Source organism: Cucurbita moschata, unplaced genomic scaffold (assembly GCF_002738365.1).
Source record: "Cucurbita moschata cultivar Rifu unplaced genomic scaffold, Cmos_1.0 Cmo_Scf00012, whole genome shotgun sequence".
NCBI lineage: Eukaryota > Viridiplantae > Streptophyta > Magnoliopsida > Cucurbitales > Cucurbitaceae > Cucurbita > Cucurbita moschata.
The window spans coordinates 5,154,147-5,177,397 of record NW_019268528.1 but is presented as its reverse complement, the minus strand read 5'-3'; the positions used below and the strand labels follow the sequence as shown (position 1 = coordinate 5,177,397).

At 45.1% G+C, this 23,251-nt stretch overlaps 2 protein-coding genes and 2 long non-coding RNA genes across 4 annotated transcripts in view; 1 reads left to right on the top strand and 3 right to left on the bottom strand.

The window, feature by feature from the left end:
- LOC111450223 overlaps nt 1-8,774 on the top strand; it is a 13,154-nt gene extending 4,380 nt beyond the window's left edge. Inside the window, exons 2-3 of the long non-coding RNA XR_002711775.1 lie at nt 6,400-6,406; nt 8,763-8,774. This is a non-coding gene — a long non-coding RNA (uncharacterized LOC111450223). The remainder of the gene's footprint in view (nt 1-6,399; nt 6,407-8,762) is intronic.
- Nucleotides 1-14,687, bottom strand: part of LOC111450222 — a 23,634-nt gene extending 8,947 nt beyond the window's left edge. The window contains exons 1-2 of the long non-coding RNA XR_002711774.1: nt 14,675-14,687; nt 5,685-5,690 (exon numbers count right to left, since the gene is read on the bottom strand). This is a non-coding gene — a long non-coding RNA (uncharacterized LOC111450222). The remainder of the gene's footprint in view (nt 1-5,684; nt 5,691-14,674) is intronic.
- LOC111450220 (sucrose transport protein SUC8-like) lies at nt 1,730-3,324 on the bottom strand. The gene is made up of 2 exons (XM_023090234.1): nt 2,040-3,324; nt 1,730-1,947 (listed from the first exon to the last, which is right to left on the bottom strand). The coding sequence occupies exons 1-2, from the start codon at nt 3,313-3,315 to the stop codon at nt 1,730-1,732; spliced, it is 1,494 nt and encodes a 497-aa protein (XP_022946002.1). The 5' UTR covers nt 3,316-3,324.
- A 2,045-nt stretch (nt 14,688-16,732) lies between the features above and the next one.
- Nucleotides 16,733-17,359, bottom strand: LOC111450846 (uncharacterized mitochondrial protein AtMg00860-like). The gene has a single exon (XM_023091136.1). The coding sequence runs from the start codon at nt 17,357-17,359 to the stop codon at nt 16,733-16,735; it is 627 nt and encodes a 208-aa protein (XP_022946904.1).
- Nucleotides 17,360-23,251: the final 5,892 nt, after the last annotated feature.

The window sequence follows — 23,251 nt, the reverse complement described above, 5'->3', positions numbered from 1 at the left end:
TTTTTTTTTTTTTTTTTTTTTTTTTTTTTTTTTTTTTTTTTTTTTTTTTTGCGTGAAAAGGTACTATATGCTCTTGTAGTCAATATACACTTGTATTTTTTCTCCATATACATAGTGTCGACACATCTTGAGAGAAAACACCACGACTGATAGCTCTAGGTTATGTGTGGGATAAATGCACTTATATTCTTTTAGTTTGTGAGAGGTATATGCTATCACTCTTCCATTTTGCATTAGTATACATCTTAGACCTCTCCTTGAAGCGTCGCTATAAATAACAAAGTTTCTTAAGTTATCTGGTAGGTGAGGATCGGGGTTGTTACCAACTTGTCCTTGAGTTCCATGAAGCTCTTCTCACATACTGATGTCCAAGTGAAAGTTTTTCCTTTCTTGGTGAGCTGGGTTAGAGGTGCCAATATTTTTTAGAAGTCCTTTATAAACCTCGTGTAATAGTTTGTTAGTCCTAGAAAGCTTCTAACTTCTTTGACCGTAGTTGGTCGGGGCCATTTCATTACCGCCTCAACTTTAGTGGGTCTATGGAAATACCTTCTTTTGACACCAAATGTCCGAGAAAGGCCACCACAGGAAGCAAAATCCGTACTTAAAAAAACTTAGCACATAGTTGATCGGTTCGTAACCTTGTCAATACTATTTTGAGGTGGGTTTCATGTTCCCTCTTGGTCTTGAAGTAAATGAGAATATCATTGATGAAGATGATTACGAATGTGTCGAGGAAGTCCTTGAATACTCGGTTCATTAGGTTTGTGAAGGCTGCAGAGGCATTAGTTACTCCAAAAGACATCACCGTGAACTCGTAGTGTCCATACCTGCTTTTGAAAGTTGTCTTTGGTATGTCTTTCTCCTTGATCCTTAGATGGTGATATCTTGACGTTAAGTCTATTTGGAGAACACTAATGCCCCTTGAAGTTGATTGAAGAGGTCTTCGATCATTGAAGTGGGTACTTGTTCTTTATTGTGACCTTGTTAATCTCCCTGTAGTCTTTACACAATCGAAAGGAACCATCTTTCTTTTTTATGAAAGTATTTGAGCTCCCCATGGTGAGACACTTGGTCTTATGAACCCTTTGACTAATAGTTCTTGCAGTTGTTCTTTGAGTTCCTTGGTTCAGAAAAAGTCGTTCTATAAGGGGCCTTGGAGATCGGCTGAGTTTCTAACTCGATCCCAAAGTCTGTCCCTCTGACTGTGGGTAGGCCTCCTTTGTAAAGAAATTCTAAAAGTCCCTTACTACTAGTATGGAGGATATATCGATGTTTGCTTTATTAGCTTTGGTGATGATGGCTAGGAACACTCACGCTCTGTGTTTGATCAGCCTTTTTGCTTCATGGCTGAGATTAACCTTGAGACGTCTCTTGAACATTCCCCTTTGTACTTGAGACTTTCTCTAGACGGTGGTCTAGTTGATACATCCCTTGCCTGATAATCTATATAGGCATAGTTGTCGGCTAGTCAATCCATCCCTAAGATAACATTGAAGTCATTGATGTCTAAGATTATCAACCTCACTTCCATAGATGTCAGAATCTAGGTGCCCTTCTCGCTTATTTCCCTGGTCCTTGCGATGCAGGCATTCTAGGATACATGTATGTTATGTTATAATGGAAACATAGGGGAGAGTTGAAGATAAATTATGCTATTTTTATTAACTAACTGGTAAACAACGGAAGAAGTTGATACAAAATTTGGAAGAATGAACGAGTGGTGGAAGAATCAATGGCCACCGCCCATTGTTAAGGACACATCAGACTGAGGTGGTGGGTCGGGGAGCAGGAAGATGGCACACATGGCGCTTGCAAAGGCCGCAATTCCACCCATCACGAACGCCGGTAAGTTCCCTCCCCCGAAGGCTGCGTCTAAGGGCCCACTAACTGCCGACACTAAAAGCTGTGGGATCACTATGAACAGGTTCAGGATTCCCAAGGACAGCCCTGTCCCACGTCAGATTACACAAATACCCCTTCTTAGTCATTTATAGGTAAGCGCCAATGGGAAGGAAGTAAGTTAGGAATTTGGTACCTACCTTGCCCCGCGTTGGAATTTGAAGAAAAGATAGATGCCAGCGCAAAGGGAACGCTGAAAGTGACCGAAAGTGGAATGCCCAACACTGCAAAGATTGAAAAGGCTCCAGCCCTGACGTTGGGCGGCGGATGCGCCAACCCATGAACCGACCTCCAACGCTCTGCCACCGTTGTAACCACCACCATGCCTCCCATACAAACCGTAAATATAATGTTCACAATTCCCCACACCCACCTGAGCCCTCCTACAATACGGCTCAATGGCTCTATCCCCAAAGAGGAAAACCCGAGCACGAAGGAGTTTATCATCAGCCCCAGCGCCCCTGCTCGAACACCCATCTCATACAACTTGGATTCTTCCGGACTCCCTTTCGGCTTTCCTCCGTACACTTCCGCACCCATCCAGTCGGTGTCGTACATTATAAATGGGAACCAACCCACCCAATTCAAGGCTGTCACCAGCATCAGGATCCACATGGGCCTCGACAACTGCTTCAGCGCACCAATCAACTGCACAAAGAAGGGCGTTGATTCTCCGTCCATGTGTATGGGCTCCCACGGCTTCTCACCCACCATCAACATCGCGAACGTGGTAACCGTGAGGAGAAACACGATGTCTATCAAGAAGCAGGTTTTGAGGTTGGCGCAATAAACATCGCATGCTTCGGTGATTGTGAATGGAAGGAGTGTATGGAGTTGGCTATTGGCCCCAGCTGCGTACCCCAACACATTCCCTACGCCCAAGAAGAAGGAGAACAGCCCATTGGCCACTCTCATCTTTTTGTGGTTGTTACAAGACATGTCTGCCAACAGGGCCCTACAAGGGCCTTGGAGCATGTTGTTAGCCACATCAAGAACCCAGAATCCAACCACGAATATGGCCACAGCCCTTGGCTTTGTGCGTTTGGCAAGCTCGTCCCCCGCGGAATGCCCAATGTCTGCAGCGAAGCCTATGAGGAAAACTGCAACCGCCACAAAGACAGCCCCAGCAACAATGAAGGGCCGACGACGCCCAAACCTAGAGGTGCAACGATCGCTGTAGTATCCCACAGTGGGCTGCACAATGAGGCCTGACATTGGGCCGCAAAGCCATATGAAAGATGACCATGTGCGTGGAACTCCCAGTTGTTGTACGTAAGGTGTGAGCAACGAAAGCTGGAGAGCCCAACCAAATTGGAGGCCGGCTGCAATTGCCGCAACTATTATGATTTGTTTGTAGGAACTTGAAGGATGGGAGACCATGCCCTTGCCCTTGCTCACAATATCTCCATGCTCCATGCTTGCTAGTAAAGATATTTAATTCAATTTTCGATGTGTTTTTTCTTTCTTTTTTTTTGGGTTTTGGATTTTCCAAGTAATTGAAAGAAGGAATTCAATATTATTCCCTATTATTCCCTATTATTCCCTTGTTGCATTGATGAATGCTGAGGAGATGGGCGCTTGTTTGACACTTGTATAGCAATGAAGCCTCTCAAAATTGGAAGCCATAAACAGAAATGTTGAAGAAGTAAGTTCAGGGGAACCAAGTGTGTGGATCTGGTGTGGTCTCAAAATAAACTTAAATGATGCCTTTGACCTCCTTTTTTGTTTTTTTAATCCAATTAATAATATATAAATATATCGCATGAAAAAATAAAATTACCCAAGTGGTTCAAAATTAAAGCAAAGTCCAAATCCTACTATTAAAAATAACTTCGAAATTGTGAAAATTGAGATGACATGTTGTATAGTATATGCCACGTTACTTGTAACAACTTGCTTTTCGAGATCTCAAATTGTGGACCACTACGTTTTGACATGAAAGGTTTAAAAGACTCTAACCAATAGACATAAGACAAAAATACATGGAAATCAAAGCATGATTTTGATCCATTGTTCTCCTATAACTGCATGACTGATGAATACTTCAATTGTCAACCTGTTGCATGATCCGTTTGAAAAAAGAAAATGAGCATATTGTACATATGTAGGGCACTAAACCATTTGGTTAAGTCACTGGTTATCTAAGAATCACGTTTGTCCTTGCAGAGTATTGAACCTCCTAAATAACTCACTGACTGTCCAAGACTAATTATTGAGATCTACCGCTCCACGACAAGCTTTTGTAGGGTATTGACCTTCTTGGATGAGTCACCAATTGTTCAAGACTAATAACTTAGAGAATTCAATACTCTACTACACCAAGATCAGGAATGAGTCAAAAGAGGAATGAGTCAAAAGAGAGAAATGACTCAAGACTTACCCGACGCAGACTCTACTGCTCCTTCTCTTGAGGCGGTCCCACCGGTGCCCACCAATAATGTAGAGGTTCCACCTAGTCAGCCAACAACTAACCTCACTACAGATGTACTACAACCATTCATGTGTAACCTCTATGGAAAATCAGACTTAGATGATGTAGACACGGGTCACTAACCAGGCTACAGTGCAACAGGCAATACAACAGGCAGCAATGCAACAGACAGCATTACAAGGGACCAGAGACTCTATGACTATGAATGTGGAGTCTTATTATCTGAAAGACTTTCATAGTCAAAACTTGCCTTCCTTTGAAGGTGGTAAAATAAATCCCGTTGTAGCATAAAACTGGCTCGAAGCTATGAAAACAGCCTTCTTTTACATGAATTGTCCCTTGAGATTTTATTCATCTAATCCTCACTCTCTAGGCTTTGATAATCTGGCCCCCTACGGCTGCTCGTCATATCATGATGTCTCATTAACACGACTCTTCATAGCACGTTTGTGCCCATATAGGGCGTTGGTGGATTCATTTTTTTAGCACCCTCCACTAGAAATGAGCCTCTCCCTTCAACATATAAGTTCCGTAATGAACCTGATACTCCAACGGACAATTCATGTAAAAGAAGGCTGTTTTCATAGCTTCGAGCCAGTTTTCTGCTACAACGGGATTTATTTTACCACCTTCAAAGGAAGGCAAGTTTTGACTATGAAAGTCTTTCAAATAATAAGACTCCACATTCATAGTCATAGAGTCTCTGGTCCCTTGTAATGCTGTCTGTTGCATTGCTGCCTGTTGTATTGCCTGTTGCACTGTAGCCTGGTTAGTGACCCGTGTCTGCATCATCTAAGTCTGATTTTCCATAGAGGTTACACATGAATGGTTGTAGTACATCTGTAGTGAGGTTAGTTGTTGGCTGACTAGGTGGAACCTCTACATTATTGGTGGGCACCGGTGGGACCGCCTCAAGAGAAGGAGCAGTAGAGTCTGCGTCGGGTAAGTCTTGAGTCATTTCTCTCTTTTGACTCATTCCTGATCTTGGTGCCCGTGATATAGGACTCTCGAACCATTGGAGCATTTCATCAACCTCCTCTTGAGGTTCAGGTACAGGTTGTTCCGCCTCAGGTGACAGAACATTAGTGTCCTCAGCGACTCTTCTTCTTCCCCTTCTAGGTCCAAGCCCGAGGTAGGTTTTACATCTCTTTGGTGCCATTTAGCTACCACAATAGAAAAATTGCGGTAACAATTCATTTAAAGCTTGATCTCTAGGGAATGTGCAGTATAACACAGGAAAGCAGTCATGATAAATTTTCTATTTAATAACTTAGCTCTTAATTTCGAAATTCAAATTCGTGAGACTGTCTGGTCGCGAGCGGCACGTGATTGATGGGCGTGTCACAGAGGATACGACTCTCTAACCTAAGTGTCTACAGAACTTATGTCCTAGTGCTCTGATACCAAATTTGTCACGACCCTAAAAAAATTAACCTCAAATTGTGACTAACAATGACTATGACGTGTAGCATGTATGCAAGAAATTCAAAGGAAAATATTATTTCAAAAAAAATGAATCGTTTCTTTTGTAAGGAAAGCGTTTCAATACAAAGAGGACATATGTGACTAGTTCTAGACAAGGAAAGAAAACATGAAGGACAAAGTGGACTAATCAGTAAGATTGGATTGACGCCCCAAGACACGCTTCCTTTGTGATAACCCACATCGTTCAACACGTCCTCTCTTGACCTGACGCCTCACGTACCTGAAAAAGAAAAGTATAGCAAGAATGAGTATAAAATTATACTCAGTAAGTCACCTACTTGTAGGCCCTTATCGCATCCTAATCTTAACAAACTCCCACAGACTCTACTTTAGCTCTAGGACATCTAGTTTTCGTTTTAGCTCCTTTGCTGTTCCCCTTGTGGCTTTTTGGTTCTTTATCCTTTCATTTAAAAATCCTTAAGAGTTCCCTTATGCCGACCTGTGTAATGACTGGTGCCCTACGAGTAGCTACCTCGGCATGACTCTGAGACTATCTGGTATCTTACCTAGGAAGTGAGTTACAACTCCCTAGGCCCATGATAATCCCCCTGGTCGGGGAGAGTTGCCCTCCTTAACCCATCAAGCTAAATGGTCTATACGACGTGGGCACATGTTTTCCATGCTAAAATGGCTAAGAGCGGTCGGATTCTGATCAGGAACCCCCTGGTCCCCCACGAAGCTATGACACCAATCACACACATGTAGCCTAAGGGCACTCTAGTAAGGGTTCGTATGTCGTGGTGGTCTGTTACACTACTAGGGGAAAGGTTAAGTCTATACCTTAGTGACTTGTCACTCTAACCACAAATCTCTAGACTTTACCATACCTGTGGGTCATGGAAATTAACTGAGTGTGCACACAACTATCATTCAACATCATCATACCAAATTCATGCAAAATAAACACATGCTCAACGAGACAATAACACCCTCAAGCTCCCGAAGCGCAGAGTTCACAAGTTCTCATCCTCCTTTCAGCATGAATTAATCATTTACATATAAAGCGGAAGCTTCAAACATAATAGCAATACTCAGATAATTCTCATAATATATCACATAATACATCCTTACTCATAACAATCAAATACCTACATTACATTCAATCACGGGAGGCTACCACATAAGATAATCAAACTAGCATGCATGCATTCCAAGCGACTCCTTAAGATAATCAAACTAGCATGCATGCATTCCAAGTGACTCCTACAAGTATTTCTCCCTAAAGTTCCTTGTGGTGACTTACCTAGATGATGCGTGCCTTTACGCAGCGTTTCCACACAATTAGCGTATCAAAAAGTAGTGACTTTTCTTCAATTAGATCCTATTTCATATAAAATAGAGTTAGGATTGGATTTGGGAAGAAAATAGAGAAAATAGGAGTCGAACGGTATGAAAACGGGCTTACACGCACTTCCACGCGTCAGCCACGTGCCTGGACAAAGTCACTCGCAGGTTCCACGCGCGAGTGTCACACACCCATGATTTTTTGCAGCCGCGGATCGTCGGTTCGATTCGCGTGCAGTGGTTTGGGTGGACTGCGGGTCACCGCAATTCGTTTCGTCGCGCAGGTACCAGGCCAGCCGATGGACGCAGGTCGGGTTGCGTGGCCAGGGACGCGTGTCGCTGGAAGGCTGGAGCCGCGTCTCCCCAGCGGCGTTTGACGTGTGTCCAATGGTTGTTGGCGCACGCGGTCCTCTTGCCGGTTGACACGTGGCACGCCGTCGTCTTCTCTCTCCTCCTAGTAGAAAAACAAGGTTTCTGATTAGTTTTCCGACGTTCTTCTTATTTTTCTATCTCTCGATTCTTAATCCAAACCATAATGACTTTTTCAACAAATTTTTAGATCTTACTACAACCTACGTGCCAATATTTTTTCTTGATTTTTACTTAATCATACATCGAGTTATGAGCGTGTGAAAGAGGTCCGATAACATCCTTACCATTCTTGGAAAGATTCTCAGATCTCGATGTTTCATCCGATTTCCTCACAAAATCAGTAGCGGATCTTCCCTAGATGAAGATAGTAAACTTTAACACTCTATTCCCAAACGAAGATCTCAGATTTGAAAAGTAACGTTCAAGATCTTACCTTGCAGATTTCTCTCGAATCTTGACGAAAGAAGGAACCTCAACAACACGAGTCTTTCTTCTCTTCAAGAAGAAACTCCAGAGTGTAAGTCTCGGTAGAGGATGAATTTCGTTGGTAATTCTCCAACGAGGACTTCGGCGATTACCTTTCCCTCTCAAGTTTTCTCTCAACTTTCTTTCTCACACTTCTCTTTTGCAGGTACTCTCTGGAGAACCCTCAAGACCCCTATAATGGGCTGAGGGGTAAAATGCCCATTTTTCCCTTTTGCTTTGATCGACTTATTTTATATTATTATTATTATTATTATTTAGCATTACAAACTCTCCCCTCCTTAGAAACTTTTGTCCCCGAAAGTTGGTATCTCTTAGAAGAGTTCGGGATAAGCTCTCCTTACATCATCTTCTTATTTCCAGGTTGCCTCATTGTTTCGATGGTTACCTCATGCGACTTTCACCAAGGGGATAACTTTGTTGCGCAGTCGCTTAGTGTCTCAAGCTAGAATTCTACTAAGTCTTTCCTCGTAGGACAAATCTTCCCGAAGAGGAAGGGTTTCGTGTTCAATCACATGAGTAGGGTTTGGGGTGTACTTTTGCAGCATAGACACGTGGAATATGTTGTGAACGACGGCAAGGTTTGGTGGTAGAGCAATCCTATAAGCCACGACCCCAACTCTCTCTAAAATCTCGAAAGGGCATATAAACCTTGGGCTTAACTTTCCCTTCTTTCCAAACCTCATCACCCCCTCATAGAGGCAACCTTCAAGAACACATGGTCGCCCATGTTGACTCTGGCAATTCGGAAGACAGTGTTGATGAAAAATTGGCCGAAGGTTTCTTCGAAGAAAAAATTTAGCGGAAGTAAAAGGAGAGAGAGTGAGAGATTCGCTGAGATTGCTGAAGACTCGATATTTTATTTTACTTCAGTTGAACGGTTTAAATAACAAATCTAATTACAAAAATAGAAAAACTAATTATACAAAAATAGAAGAAGTGGACGAAGACTTCGCCCAAATTGCCAAAACAATGGCCCCTAGAATCACGCTTCTCCATTCGCGTGAATTCATATATTTTTTACGAACCTAACTAAATAAGGCATGGCTTTTATTTAACAATCTCCTCCTAAAAGCTCTACCTTATTATTTGAACTCCGATCTTTGAGCGTAGTTCTTCAAATGTCTCCAAGTTGTTCCTATGTTCGGATGAAATCAATCTTGATGAGCCCTCGATCTGCACATTCTCGAATGTAGTGGAATCTGATTTCTATGTGCTTGCTCCAGTCGTGCAAAACTGGATTTTTTATCAGGGAGATCGTAGCTTTGTTGTCTACGTATAGCATTGGTGGATCGCTTTCTCTCCCGATGAGTTCTTCCATTAGTCGTGCAAGCCAGATCCCTTGTGTTGCTGCCATCGAAGCGACGATGTATTATGCTTCGCAGGAAGACAAAGCAATTACCTTCTGTTTTGTTGATTGCCAGCAGATCGCACCGCCTGAGAGAAAGTAGATCATTCCGCTGGTGCTCTTACGATCATCAACGTCACCGGCCATGTCACTATCACTGTAGCCGACCAGCTTGAGTTTCTTCTTTCCGCTCCCTGCGCAGTATCTTACGCCCCAGCCTCTGGTTCCGGCTACATAGCGCAGGATGCGCTTGACAGCCACTAGATGCTCCTCCCTAGGTGCTTCCATAAACCTGCTCACAAATCTAACAAAATAAGCAAGATCAGAACGAGAGTTTACCAGATAGCGCAGACTCCCAACAATGCTGCGGTAATTGGTGGAGTCAACTGTCGTTGTAGTGCCGGCCTTCCTTAGTTGGAGTCGGGCCTCCATTGGCGTCCTGGTAGGATTACTGTCCACAAGCCCAGTTGTGTCCAGCAACTTCTTCGCATATGCACTTTGGCAGATGGAGATGCCGGAAGAGTTCTGTTGCACTTCGATGCCGAGGTAGTAGCTGAGCACGCCGAGATCGCTCATCTCGAAGTTTTTCGACATCTCTTTCTTGAACCTTCCGAGGACTACCAAGTCGCCTCCAGTGATTATGAGGTCGTCGACGTACACTCCCACGATCAGTCGCTTCTTGCCGTGGCCGTGCGTGTACATGCCATGCTTAGAGGCACAACGTTTGAATTTCAGTGACAGTAGGGTACTATCAAGCTTCGCGTTCCAGGCTCGTGGGGCTTGTCGAAGCCTGTAGAGTGCTTTGTGCAGGCGCAGTACCTTATTAGGGTTGTCGTTGTCTAGGAAGCCAGGTGGTTGTCGAACATAGATGGTCTCCTTCAACTCTTCGTTAAGGAAAGTAGACTTTACGTCCATATGGTGAACCTCCCAAGAGTAATGTGCCGCAATTGCCAGCAAGAAACGAACGGATTCTAACCTTGCTACTGGCGCAAATACCTCTTCGAAGTCCACTCCTTGCTTCTGGACGTAGCCCTTCGCCATCAGACGGGCCTTGTGCTTCACAACTTCTCCTTTTTTGTTGCGCTTCAGTTTGAAGACCCATTTGAGCCCTATGGCTCGGTGTCCCAGCGGCATATCCTCCAGACTCCACGTCTGGTTCTCGGTGATGGATGTCATCTCCTCCTGCATTGCCTTCAGCCAGCATGGGTTCTTTTCTGCTTCGGCGAAGGTGTTCGGTTCATCTGTACTGATGGCATGTAGTTCGGCCACTTCTTCGAGCTCATGCGCTGCCAGTCCAGGTGGTTCACCTCCTCCCACTAGGTCATCCATCCTCCGATACCTGGCCTCCAAATCAGTATCGTGATCGGCATCCAGCGTCGAATCCGCAGTCTGTGGTGTTGAGAATTCCACTGGTTCAGGTGGTGCACCTGCTGGTGGCGGTGACGTCTCCTGATGTTGGGCTCCTCCTTCTTCAGGCTTGGTGACAAGGTACTCCATCGTGAATTGATTTGGATTACGGTCTGCCTTGCTCACGTCATTCCACTGCCAGAAGGTGCTTTCGTCGAAGACGACGTCGCGAGACACGTGAGCTCGCCCCCCTACAGGATCATAGAGTCTGTACGCCTTGCTCTCGGGTTCGTAGCCGATGAAGACGACCTTCAGCCCCCTTGGATCGAGCTTGGCGAGGTGGGGATGTGTTACCTTCATGTATGCGACGCAGCCGAACACGCGGAAATGATGTACTATTGGTTTTTTGTTGTACTAGGCCTCATATGGCGTCTTCCCGTCGAGGCTTCGGGCTGGTGACCGATTGAGGAGATAGACAGCCGTCATTACTGCCTCTCCCCAGAATCTCCCAGGCATCCCGGCCGTCACCAACAATGACCTCGCTGTCCTGACAATGGTCTGATTTTGGCGCTCTACCACTCCGTTCTTGTTGGGGGGAGGTAAGGCGCCGTTAGGTGCCGTTGTATGCCGATCTCGTCGCAATACTTACTGAAACTTGCCGAGGTGAATTCTCCGCCTCGGTCTGTGCGCAGCACTCGCATCTTCTTCTCACATTCGGCCTCCGCTTGCGCTTTAATGCGCTTAACCGCCTCACTTTTCGTTTGCAGCAGGGTCAGCCACATGAAGCGGCTTTTGTCATCGACTACCAGGAAGAAGAGACTCTTACCGCCTGGGGTCGCCGGCTTGATGGGCCCGCAGATATCGCCGTGTACAAGTTCCAACGGCTCATCGGCTCGGTAGGAGGTTCGAGACGGAAAGGGTGTGCGCCTCTGTTTGCCAATGAGGCACCCGTCGCACAGCTTGTTCACGCCTTTGATTGCTGGCAAACCGTGCACCAACTCCTTCTTTTGTAGCTTTTCTAGGGCAGGAAAGTTTAAGTGCCCGTACCTTGCGTGCCACCTCCAAGATACCTCTTCGGTCTTGGCCGAGAGGCTGACGGGTTGGTCTATCTCTAACTCCAGGATGTAAAGACGGTTTGTCGTGCTCCTTGCCTGCGTGAGCAGCCGTCGTTGGTTATCGTAGATTTTGAGTAGTTCGCGCTCGATGAAAATGAAGTAACCTGTCTCATCGAGTTGACCCAGGCTCATAAGGTTAGCATTGAGCCTCGGGATGAGGTAGACGTCGGTCAGCTTGCACGGCACCGTTGTATGCCAATCTCGTCGCAATACTTACTGAAACTTGCTGAGGTGAATTCTCCGCCTCGGTCTGTGCGCAGCACTCGCATCTTTTTCTCACATTTGGCCTCCGCTTGCGCTTTAATGCGCTTAACCGCCTCACTTTTCGTTTGCAGCAGGGTCAGCCACATGAAGCGGCTTTTGTCATCGACTACCAGGAGGAAGAGACTCTTACCGTCTGGGGTCGCCGGCTTGATGGGCCCGCAGATATCGCCGTGTACAAGTTCCAACGGCTCATCGGCTCGGTAGGAGGTTCGAGACGGAAAGGGTGTGCGCCTCTGTTTGCCAATGAGGCACCCGTCGCACAGCTTGTTCACGCCTTTGATTGCTGGCAAACCGTGCACCAACTCCTTCTTTTGTAGCTTTTCTAGGGCAGGAAAGTTTAAGTGCCCGTACCTTGCGTGCCACCTCCAAGATACCTCTTCGGTCTTGGCCGAGAGGCTGACGGGTTGGTCTATCTCTAACTCCAGGATGTAAAGACGGTTTGTCGTGCTCCTTGCCTGCGTGAGCAGCCGTCGTTGGTTATCGTAGATTTTGAGTAGTTCGCGCTCGATGAAAATGAAGTAACCTGTCTCATCGAGTTGACCCAGGCTCATAAGGTTAGCATTGAGCCTCGGGATGAGGTAGACGTCGGTCAGCTTGCACGGCACCGTTGTATGCCAATCTCGTCGCAATACTTACTGAAACTTGCTGAGGTGAATTCTCCGCCTCGGTCTGTGCGCAGCACTCGCATCTTTTTCTCACATTTGGCCTCCGCTTGCGCTTTAATGCGCTTAACCGCCTCACTTTTCGTTTGCAGCAGGGTCAGCCACATGAAGCGGCTTTTGTCATCGACTACCAGGAGGAAGAGACTCTTACCGTCTGGGGTCGCCGGCTTGATGGGCCCACAGATATCGCCGTGTACAAGTTCCAACGGCTCATCGGCTCGGTAGGAGGTTCGAGACGGAAAGGGTGTGCGCCTCTGTTTGCCAATGAGGCACCCGTCGCACAGCTTGTTCACGCCTTTGATTGCTGGCAAACCGTGCACCAACTCCTTCTTTTGTAGCTTTTCTAGGGCAGGAAAGTTTAAGTGCCCGTACCTTGCGTGCCACCTCCAAGATACCTCTTCGGTCTTGGCTGAGAGGCTGACGGGTTGGTCTATCTGTAACTCCAGGATGTAAAGACGGTTTGTCGTGCTCCTTGCCTGCGTGAGCAGCCGTCGTTGGTTATCGCAGATTTTGAGTAGTTTGCGCTCGATGGAAATGAAGCAACCTGTCTCATCGAGTTGACCCAGGCTCATAAGGTTAGCCTTGAGCCTCGGGATGAGGTAGACGTCGGTCAGCTTGCACGGCACCGTTGTATGCCGATCTCGTCGCAATACTTACTGAAACTTGCCGAGGTGAATTCTCCGCCTCGGTCTGTGCGCAGCACTCGCATCTTCTTCTCACATTGGCCTCCGCTTGCGCTTTAATGCGCTTAACCGCCTCACTTTTCGTTTGCAGCAGGGTCAGCCACATGAAGCGGCTTTTGTCATCGACTACCAGGAGGAAGAGACTCTTACCGTCTGGGGTCGCCGGCTTGATGGGCCCGCAGATATCGCCGTGTACAAGTTCCAACGGCTCATCGGCTCGGTAGGAGGTTCGAGACGGAAAGGGTGTGCGCCTCTGTTTGCCAATGAGGCACCCGTCGCACAGCTTGGTCACGCCTTTGATTGCTGGCAAACCGTGCACCAACTCCTTCTTTTGTAGCTTTTCTAGGGCAGGAAAGTTTAAGTGCCCGTACCTTGCGTGCCACCTCCAAGATACCTCTTCGGTCTTGGCCGAGAGGTTGACGGGTTGGTCTATCTGTAACTCCAGGATGTAAAGACGGTTTGTCGTGCTCCTTGCCTGCGTGAGCAGCCGTCGTTGGTTATCGCAGATTTTGAGTAGTTTGCGCTCGATGGAAATGAAGCAACCTGTCTCATCGAGTTGACCCAGGCTCATAAGGTTAGCCTTGAGCCTCGGGATGAGGTAGACGTCGGTCAGCTTGCACGGCACCGTTGTATGCCGATCTCGTCGCAATACTTACTGAAACTTGCCGAGGTGAATTCTCCGCCTCGGTCTGTGCGCAGCACTCGCATCTTCTTCTCACATTGGCCTCCGCTTGCGCTTTAATGCGCTTAACCGCCTCACTTTTCGTTTGCAGCAGGGTCAGCCACATGAAGCGGCTTTTGTCATCGACTACCAGGAGGAAGAGACTCTTACCGTCTGGGGTCGCCGGCTTGATGGGCCCGCAGATATCGCCGTGTACAAGTTCCAACGGCTCATCGGCTCGGTAGGAGGTTCGAGACGGAAAGGGTGTGCGCCTCTGTTTGCCAATGAGGCACCCGTCGCACAGCTTGGTCACGCCTTTGATTGCTGGCAAACCGTGCACCAACTCCTTCTTTTGTAGCTTTTCTAGGGCAGGAAAGTTTAAGTGCCCGTACCTTGCGTGCCACCTCCAAGATACCTCTTCGGTCTTGGCCGAGAGGTTGACGGGTTGGTCTATCTGTAACTCCAGGATGTAAAGACGGTTTGTCGTGCTCCTTGCCTGCGTGAGCAGCCGTCGTTGGTTATCGCAGATTTTGAGTAGTTCGCGCTCGATGGAAATGAAGCAACCTGTCTCATCGAGTTGACCTAGGCTCATAAGGTTGCGATGCTCGCCTCCCTTACTGACGAACATAATGGTTTTCACGCATCAACAAGGCCCACTCGTTGTGGCCTCTTTGTGGTGGTGATGATGGAGATGCCGGGCCGGCCTCTTTGTGGTGGTGATGATGGAGATGCCGGGCCGGCCTCATTGTGGTGGTGATGATGGAGATGCCGGCACTTGGCGGCCTGGAGGAGTGAGCGAGCCTGCTCGAGACAAACCCCAACGATGTATTTATTTTTGCGCTTTGCATTTTCTTCTACTCGAACCTGAGACCTGTGTGTTGTTAGGTTGACACTCTAGCCACTTGAGCTATTCAACTTGATTGTTGATAAGATGGCTCTTCTGTGATAGTATACTACCGATCGCTTCAACGAGGCTCTGATACCACTTGTTGACACTGGCAATTCGAAAGACAGTGTCGACGAAAAATTGGCCGAAGGTTTCTTCAAAGAAAAAATTTAGCGGAAGTAAAAGGAGAGAGAGTGAGAGATTCGCTGAGATTGCTGAAGACTCGATATTTTATTTTACTTCAGTTGAACAGTTTAAATAACAAATCTAATTACAAAAATAGAAAAACCAATTATACAAAAATAGAAGAAGTGGACGAAGACTTCGCCCAAATTGCCAAAACAATGGTCCCTAGAATCACGCTCCTCCATTGCGTGAATTTAGATATTTTTACAAACCTAACTAAATAAGGCATGACTTTTATTTAACAACCCACCTTGAACTCGAGGTCCCTTCTACGCAAATTCGCATAGCTCTTCTGTCGGCTCTATGCAGTGAGGATTCTTTGCTTAATTTTCTACACTACTGCGTTGGTGACCTAAACCAACTCTGGTCCCAGTAGTTGTTGCGTGCCTACTTCTTCCCAAAATACCGGTTTTGATACCTACGCCCATATAGTGCCTCAAAAGGGTCCATTTGGATGGTAGCTTGATAGCTATTATTGTAAGCAAACTCTATCAGAGGTAGATGTTCGTCCTAGCACCCAGTGAAATCTATGACATAGGCTCGCAACATATCTTCTAAGATTTGGTTCAGTCTTTCGGTCTGTCCGTCCGTCTGAGGATGAAATGTTGTACTAAACCTTAGCTGAGTCCCCAATGATTTTTGGAGGCTTTTCCAAAACTGAGAGGTGAACCTAGTGTCCCGATCAGATACTATGGACACCGATACACCATGCAGGCGTACTATCTCTCTGATATACAGTTGAGCCCACCGATCCACACGATAAGTGGATTTTCCTAGGATGAAGTGAGCCATTTTGGTAAGTATATCAACCACTACCCAAATTATGTTGAAGCTCTACTTGGTCTTGGGCAAGCACGACATAAAATCCATACAAACTACTTCCCATTTCCACTGAGGGACCTTTAAGGATTGTAGCAGTCCTGCTGGGAGCTGTCTTGGGGCCTTCACCTGCTGACAGGTCAAGCATCGACTTACAAAATCTGCTATATCCTTCTTCATCCCTGGCCACAAATAATATCCCTTAAGATCCTGATACATTTTTGTACTTCCAGGGTGAAACGTGTAAGAAGTATCGTGAGCTTCCATCATAATCTCCTTCAGAATTTTCTTGTCACGAGGAACACACAGGCGGTTTTTCCACAGCAGGGCTCCGTCTGAAGAGATAGAGTACCCTACTGGTCTTTCGGTCTCTGTCTGATTCCACACTTTCCCAAGGTGTTCATCAGACCTCTGAGCGTCAATAATTCGTTTTCGCAAGGTGGGTTGCACGGTCATCTGTGTTATCTGAGCAGTACCACCACTAATTACAACATCGATTCCAGCCCTCTTCATCTCATCCTGTATTCTTTCTTGCTTGGTGATCATCGCGGAAGTATGAATAGCCTTTCTGCTCAATGCGTCCGCCACAACATCGGCCTTGCCTGGATGGTACTGGATCTCGATGTCATAATCCTTTACTAGTTCCAACCATCTCCTCTGTCTCATGTTAAGCTCCTTCTGTGTAAATAGGTACTTGAGGCTCTTGTGATTAGTGAATACTTGGATTTTCTCTCCATACAGATAATGTCGTCATGTTTTCAGTGCAAACACCACTGTTGCTAACTTGAGATCATGAGTGGGATAATTTCATTCATATTCCTTCAGTTGTTTAGAAGCATAAGCTATCATCTTACCCTTCTGCCTGAGCACGCATCCTAAACCTTTTCCTAGTGCGTCACTGTACACCACTAGATTCCCTGAACCATCTAGAACTGTGAGGACTGGTGTTGTCACCAACCTCTCTTTGAGTTCCTGGAAACTCTGTTTGCAAGCTGATGTCCACACAAACGGCTTACCCTTCTTGGTTAACTGAGTTAATGCCGAAGATATTTTAGAGAAATCTTGGACAAACCTTCTGTAATATCTAACTAGTCCTAGAAAACTCCGTACTTCAGTGACTGTGGTCTGCCTTGGCCACTTCATCACTGCCTCTATCTTAGCTGGGTCCACTGTGATTCCTCTACTTGACACCACATGACCCAAAAACGCTACCTCAGATAGCCAAAACTCACCCTTGGAAAACTTGGCGTACAGTTGCTGCGTTCTCAGCACGGTCAGAACTTCCCTCAAATGCTCTTCGTGCTCTATTTCTGACTTAGAGTACACCAAAATATCATCAATAAACACTATAACAAAAGTGTCTAAAAATTCCTTAAACACCCTGTTCATTAGTTCCATGAAGACGGCTGGTGCATTGGTAAGGCCATAGGACATGACGAGAAACTCATAATGTCCATAGCGACTTTTGAAGGCCGTTTTGGGTATATCTTCTTCTCTTATTCTCAATTGATGATATCCTAATCTCAAGTCAATTTTGGAGAATACCGTCGCTCCCTACAATTGATCAAACAAGTCGTCGATTCTCTGGAGGGGGTACTTATTCTTTATGGTGACCTTGTTCAGTTCTCTATAGTCTATACACAGATGCAGAGATCCATTCTTCTTATTGACAAACAGAAGAGGAGCTCTCTATGGTGACACACTAGGTCGTATGAAACTCTTATCCAATAGCTCCTGTAACTGTTCTTTCAATTCCCTAAGTTCTGCAGGTGTCATTCTGTAGGGTGCCTTGGAGATCGGCGCAGCTCCTGGTTCTAGGTTGATCCTAAAGTCAACTTCCCTAACTGGGGGCAAACTTGGCAAATCCTCAGGGAAAACATCAATGAATTCCCTGACAATGTGTACTGACGAGTCTGTCTATTCATTTCCGCTGTCTAGGGTCACACTGGCTAAAAATGCGTTTGCACCACTGCGGATCATCTTTCTAGCCTTTAGTGCAGTTATGACGTTTGGGGTTCTTTTGGAAGTGACCCCCTTATATGTAAAACTATCCCCTGACGGGAGTCAGAGAGTAACTATTCGAGTTTCACAATCTATTAGAGCGCGATTCATGCCTGGTCAATCCATACCTAAAATGACATCAAAGTCCTGCATACTTAATACTATTAAAGTAGCTTTTATAACACGTCCGGACACTGTCACACTATCTTCCTTAACTCTATGAGTAGCCATTAATAGCTCGTGAGTAGGGGTGGACACTGATAGGATGATCTCTAAGGGTTCTTTTTCTAGGTGTGCTAAGTCAACGAATTCCTCAGACACAAACGAGTGTATAGAACTCGAATCAAATAGTACAAAATCTAAATGACCAAAAACGGGTAGTGTACCTGTAACAACTGCGTCAGGTGCGTCGACTTGCTTGCCTGTGGTTGCATGGGCTACAGCTTGCCCCTGCTGCTGTTGGGCATCCCGGCCCCTTTGATTTTGTATTACAGGTCGATTAGTGTTCTGATCTCTCATCTGAGGACAGTCCGTTGCATAGTGCCCTGTTTGGCCACAACTGAAACATGCATTAGTTCCAGCACGACACTCCCCCTTGTGAGGACCTAACACGGAGGGCAATTAGTCCTGTAATGTGCTGGGGCTCTTCCGTGATTGGCAGTGCCACCACGGGGTGGTCTGTCAGTCCTGGGATAGTTCCAGTTTATCTGTTTTCCTGAACTGCGATATGGGATTTTTGGGCTGACCCTGACTGTAATTTGTCAGTAGGAGGCGCATCAATGAGGGTCATCAACTTAAGGGCTGCTGTATAATCTGTGGATGCCTGAGATGCCACATAACCTTTAATCTTCTCTCTTAGACCGACAATAAAACGTTCAGCCTTAAGCTCTTCAGTATTGACATATATAGGAGAGAATCTTGTCAATCTATTGAATTCCATATCATAATCCTCCACAGATTGGTCACCCTGCTTGAGTTCATGAAATGCTGCCTGCAGCTTCATTCTACAGTAACTGGATTGTATTTGCGGAGGTAGGCCTCTTTGAACTAAAACCAAGAAATAGACTCTTCAAGCGGTGTAATCATATTTTTTTAGCACCCATCCACCAGAAATGAGTCTCTCCCTTCAACATATAAGTTTCACAATGAACCTGATATTCCAGCGGACAATTCATATAAAAGAAGTCTGTTTTCATAGCCTCGAGCTAGTTTTCTACTACAATGGGATTTATTTTACCACCTTCAAAGGAAGGCAAGTTTTGACTCTAGAAGTCTTTCAGATAACGAGACTCTACAGTCATAGTCATAGAGTCTCTGGTCCCTTGCAATGCTATCTGTTGCATTGCTGCCTGTTGCATTGTAGCCTGGTTAGTGACCAGTGTCTACATCATCTGAGTCTGGTTTTCCATAGAGGTTACACATGAATGGTTGTAGTACATTTGTAGTGAGGTTAGTTGTTGGCTGATTAGGTGGAACCTTTACATTATTGGTGGGCACCAGTGGGATCGCCTCAGGAGAAGGAGCAGTAGAGTCTGCGTCGGGTAAGTCTTGAGTCATTGCTCTCTTTTGACTCATTCCTGATCTTAGTGCCCGTGGTATAGGACTTTCGAACCATTGGGGCATTTCATCAACCTCCTCTTGAGGTTCGGGTATAGGTTGTTCCACCTTAGGTGACGGAACATCAGTGTCCTGAGCGACTCTTCTTCTTCCCCTTCTAGGTCTAGGCCCGAGGTAAGTTCTACATCTCTTTGGTGCTATTTAGCTACCACAATAGAAAAATTGCGGTTACAATTCATTCAAAGCTCAACCTCTAGGAAATGTGCAGTATAACACAGGAAAGCAATCATGATAAATTTTCTACTTAACAACTTAGCTCTTAATTTCGCAATTCAAATTTGTGAGACTGTCTGGTTGCGAGCGGCACGTGATTGATGGGCGCGTCATAGAGGATATGACTCTCTAACCTAAGTGTCTACCGAACCTATGCCCTGGTGCTCTGATACCAAATTTGTCATGACCCCAAAAAAATTAACCTCAAGTTGTAACAATGACTATGACGTGTAGCGTGTATGCAAGAAATTCAAAGGAAAACATTATTTAAAAAAATATGAATTGTTTCTTTCGTAAGAAAAGTGTTTCAATACAAAGAGGACATATGTGACTAGTTATAGACAGGAAAGAAAACATGAAGGAAAAAGTGTACTAATCAGTAAGACTGGACTAATGCCCCGGGACACGCTTCCTTTGTGACAACCCACATCGTTCAACGCGCCCTCTCTTGACCTGACGCCTCACGTACCTAAAAAAGAAAAGTATAGCAAGAATGAGTATAAAATTATACTCAGTAAGCCACCTACTTGTAGGCCCTTATCGCATCCTAATCTTAACAAACTCCCACAGACTCTATTTAGCTCTAGGACATCTAGTTTTCGTTTTAGCTCCTCTGCAGTTCCTCTTACGGCTTCTTGGTTCTTTGTCCTTTCATTTAAAAATCCTTAAGAGTTCCCTTATGCCGACCTGTGTAATGATTGGTGCCCTTCGAGTAGCTACCTCGGCATGACTCTGGACTATCTGGTATCTTACCTAGGAAGTGAGTTGCAACCCCTTAGGCCCATGATAATCCTCCTGGTCGGGGAGAGTTGCCCTCCTTAACCCATCAAGCTAAATGGTCTATACGACGCAGGCACATGTTTTCCATGCTAAAACAGCTAAGAGCAGTCGGATTTTGATTAGGAACCCCCTAGTCCCCCACGAAGCTATGACACCAATCACTCTAGTGAGGGTTCGTGTGCTATGGTGGTCTGTTACACTACTAGGGGAAAGGTTAGGTCTATACCTTAGTGACTTGTCACTCTAACCACAAATCCCTAGACTTTACTATACCTATGGAGTGTGCACACAACTATCATTCAACATCATCATACATAATTCATGCAAAATAAACACATGCTCAACGAGGCGATAACATCCCTCAAGCTCCCGGAGCGTAGAGTTCACATGTTCCCATCCTCCTTTCAGCATGAATTAATCATTTACATATAAAGCGGAAGCTTAAAACATAATAGCAATACACAGATAATTCTCATAATATATCACATAATACATCCTTACTCATAACAATCAAATACCTACATTCAATCACGGGAAGCTACCACATAAGATAATCAAACTAGCATGGATGCATTCCAAGCGACTCCTTAAGATAATCAAACTAGCATGCATGCATTCCAAGCGACTCCTACAAGTATTTCTCCCTAAAGTTCCTTATGGTGACTTACCTGGATGATGTGTGCTCTTACGCAGCGTTTCTACACAATTAGCATATCAAAAAGTGGTAATTTTTCTTCAATTAGATCCTATTTCATATAAAATAGAGTTAGGATTGGATTCGGGAGGAAAATAGGAGTCAAACGGGATGAAAACGGGTTTACACGCGCTTCCACGCGCTGGAACAAAGTCACTCGCAGGTTCCACGCGCGAGTGTCACGCGCCCACGATTTTTTGCAACCATGGGTCGTCGGTTCGGTTCGTGTGCAGTGGTTTGGGTGGACCACGGTTCGCCACGGTTCGTTTCGTCGCACGGGTACCGGGTCAGCCGAGGGATGGGGGCCGAGTTACGTGGTTGCGGATGCGTGTCGCTAGAAGGCTGGAGCCGCGTCTCCCCAGGTGGCATTCGACGCATGTCCGATGGTAGTTGGTGCACGCAATCCTCTTGCCGGTTGACACGTGGCGCGCCGCCGTCTTCTCTCTCCTCTTAGTAGAAAAACAAGGTTTTCGATTAGTTTTTCGACGTTCTTCTCATTTTTTGATCTCTCAATTCTTAATCTAAACCTACTAACTTCTTCAACAAAGTTTTAGATCATACTACAACCTACGTGCCAATATTTTTTCTTGATTTTTACTTAATCATACGACGAGTTATGAGCGTCGGAAAGAGGTCCGATAACATCCTTATCGTTCTCTGATAGATTCTCAGATCTCGACATTTCGTCTGATTTCCTCACAAAATCAGTGGCGGATCTTCCCTAGATGAAGATAATAAACTTTAACACTCTATTCCCAAATGAAGATCTCAGATCTAAACAATAACGCTCGAGATCTTACCTTGCGAATTTCTCTCGGATCTTGACGAAAGAAGGAACCTCAACAACACGAGTCTTTCTTCTCTCCAAGAAGAAACTCCAGAGTGTAAGTCTCAGTAGAGGATGAATTTCGTTGGTGATTCTCTGACAAGGACTCCGACGATTTACCTTTCCCTCTCAGGTTTTCTCCCAAATTTCTTTCTCACACTTTTCTCTTTTGCAGGTCCTCTGTGGAGAGTTGAGGGGTAAAATGCCCATTTTGCCCCTTTGACTTTGACCGACTTTGTTTTTATTATTTTTATTATTTTTATTATTATTATTATTATTATTATAATAGCATTACAAATGTGTTAAGTGATATTGCTTGTGTCATCTATCCATGTGTCATGCATCTGCTAGAGCCAACTATAACTAGATCCTACCATCGAGCAACTGGAACGTTATGGGAAATATCATTCAATAGTGGTCTACTATTAGAGATTAGTTAGTGACTCGGTTAAGTTCATGATACTATATACCCGTACAAACCCTTTTCCTTATGGTTAAGTTCATGATAAAGGAATAATTGTGGATCCTTTGATCGTTCGTTCATTTGTTCTTTATGTTCATTCATTTGTTCTCTATGTGGCATATAGTCGTGTTTAAATGAGGGGCACAAGAATCTCTTCAATTAAACACTGTACATGACTAATTTTGTTATTGATGTTCTAGTTATTAAGCCCCAAAACTCACTTTACTTAGCTCGAATCAAAACTACTGCATTAATCCCTACAAAATCAAGCTAAATGAATGGTGAAAGATTATGAATCTCAACTTGATTCAATTTTAATAGTTATGTAACATTCCCGTTCCCATTAGATTTAACTCCTCAATTTTTATAAAATAGTAAAATAAATAGAAAAATTGGTCAAAGTCAATCATGAAAGGCTAAAATGGTCATTTTCGCCTCCTTACTAATTAAGGGGTCTGAACATAGCCTAATGGAGAAGAAAAAGAAAAAAAAGAAAGGAAGGGGAGAGAGGCTTGAGAGAGGGAAGAAGGGAAAACCCTTTCCACCTCGGTTTTGTTTGTTTGGAGTCCGATTCTGGTTAATATCCCTTCAAGAGTTGCTTGGAGGTTATGGGAGAACAATTCTAGATATTTGGATCATCCAAGCTAAAAGTCTAGCTCAAGCTAAAATAGAAATTTTATTCTTTTTAATTCCAAAATGTGAGGTGAAGTAGTAACGACTATTTATAGTCTT

Coding starts and splice junctions, on each gene's coding strand:
- LOC111450846 (XM_023091136.1), bottom strand. CDS start 17,359: ATGTCCTATGGCCTTACCAATGCACCAGCCGTCTTCATGGAACTAATG.
- LOC111450220 (XM_023090234.1), bottom strand. CDS start 3,315: ATGGAGCATGGAGATATTGTGAGCAAGGGCAAGGGCATGGTCTCCCAT. Junction 1,948..2,039: donor AAATTCCAACGCGGGGCAAG/GTAGGTACCAAA, acceptor GACGTGGGACAG/GGCTGTCCTTGGGAATCCTG.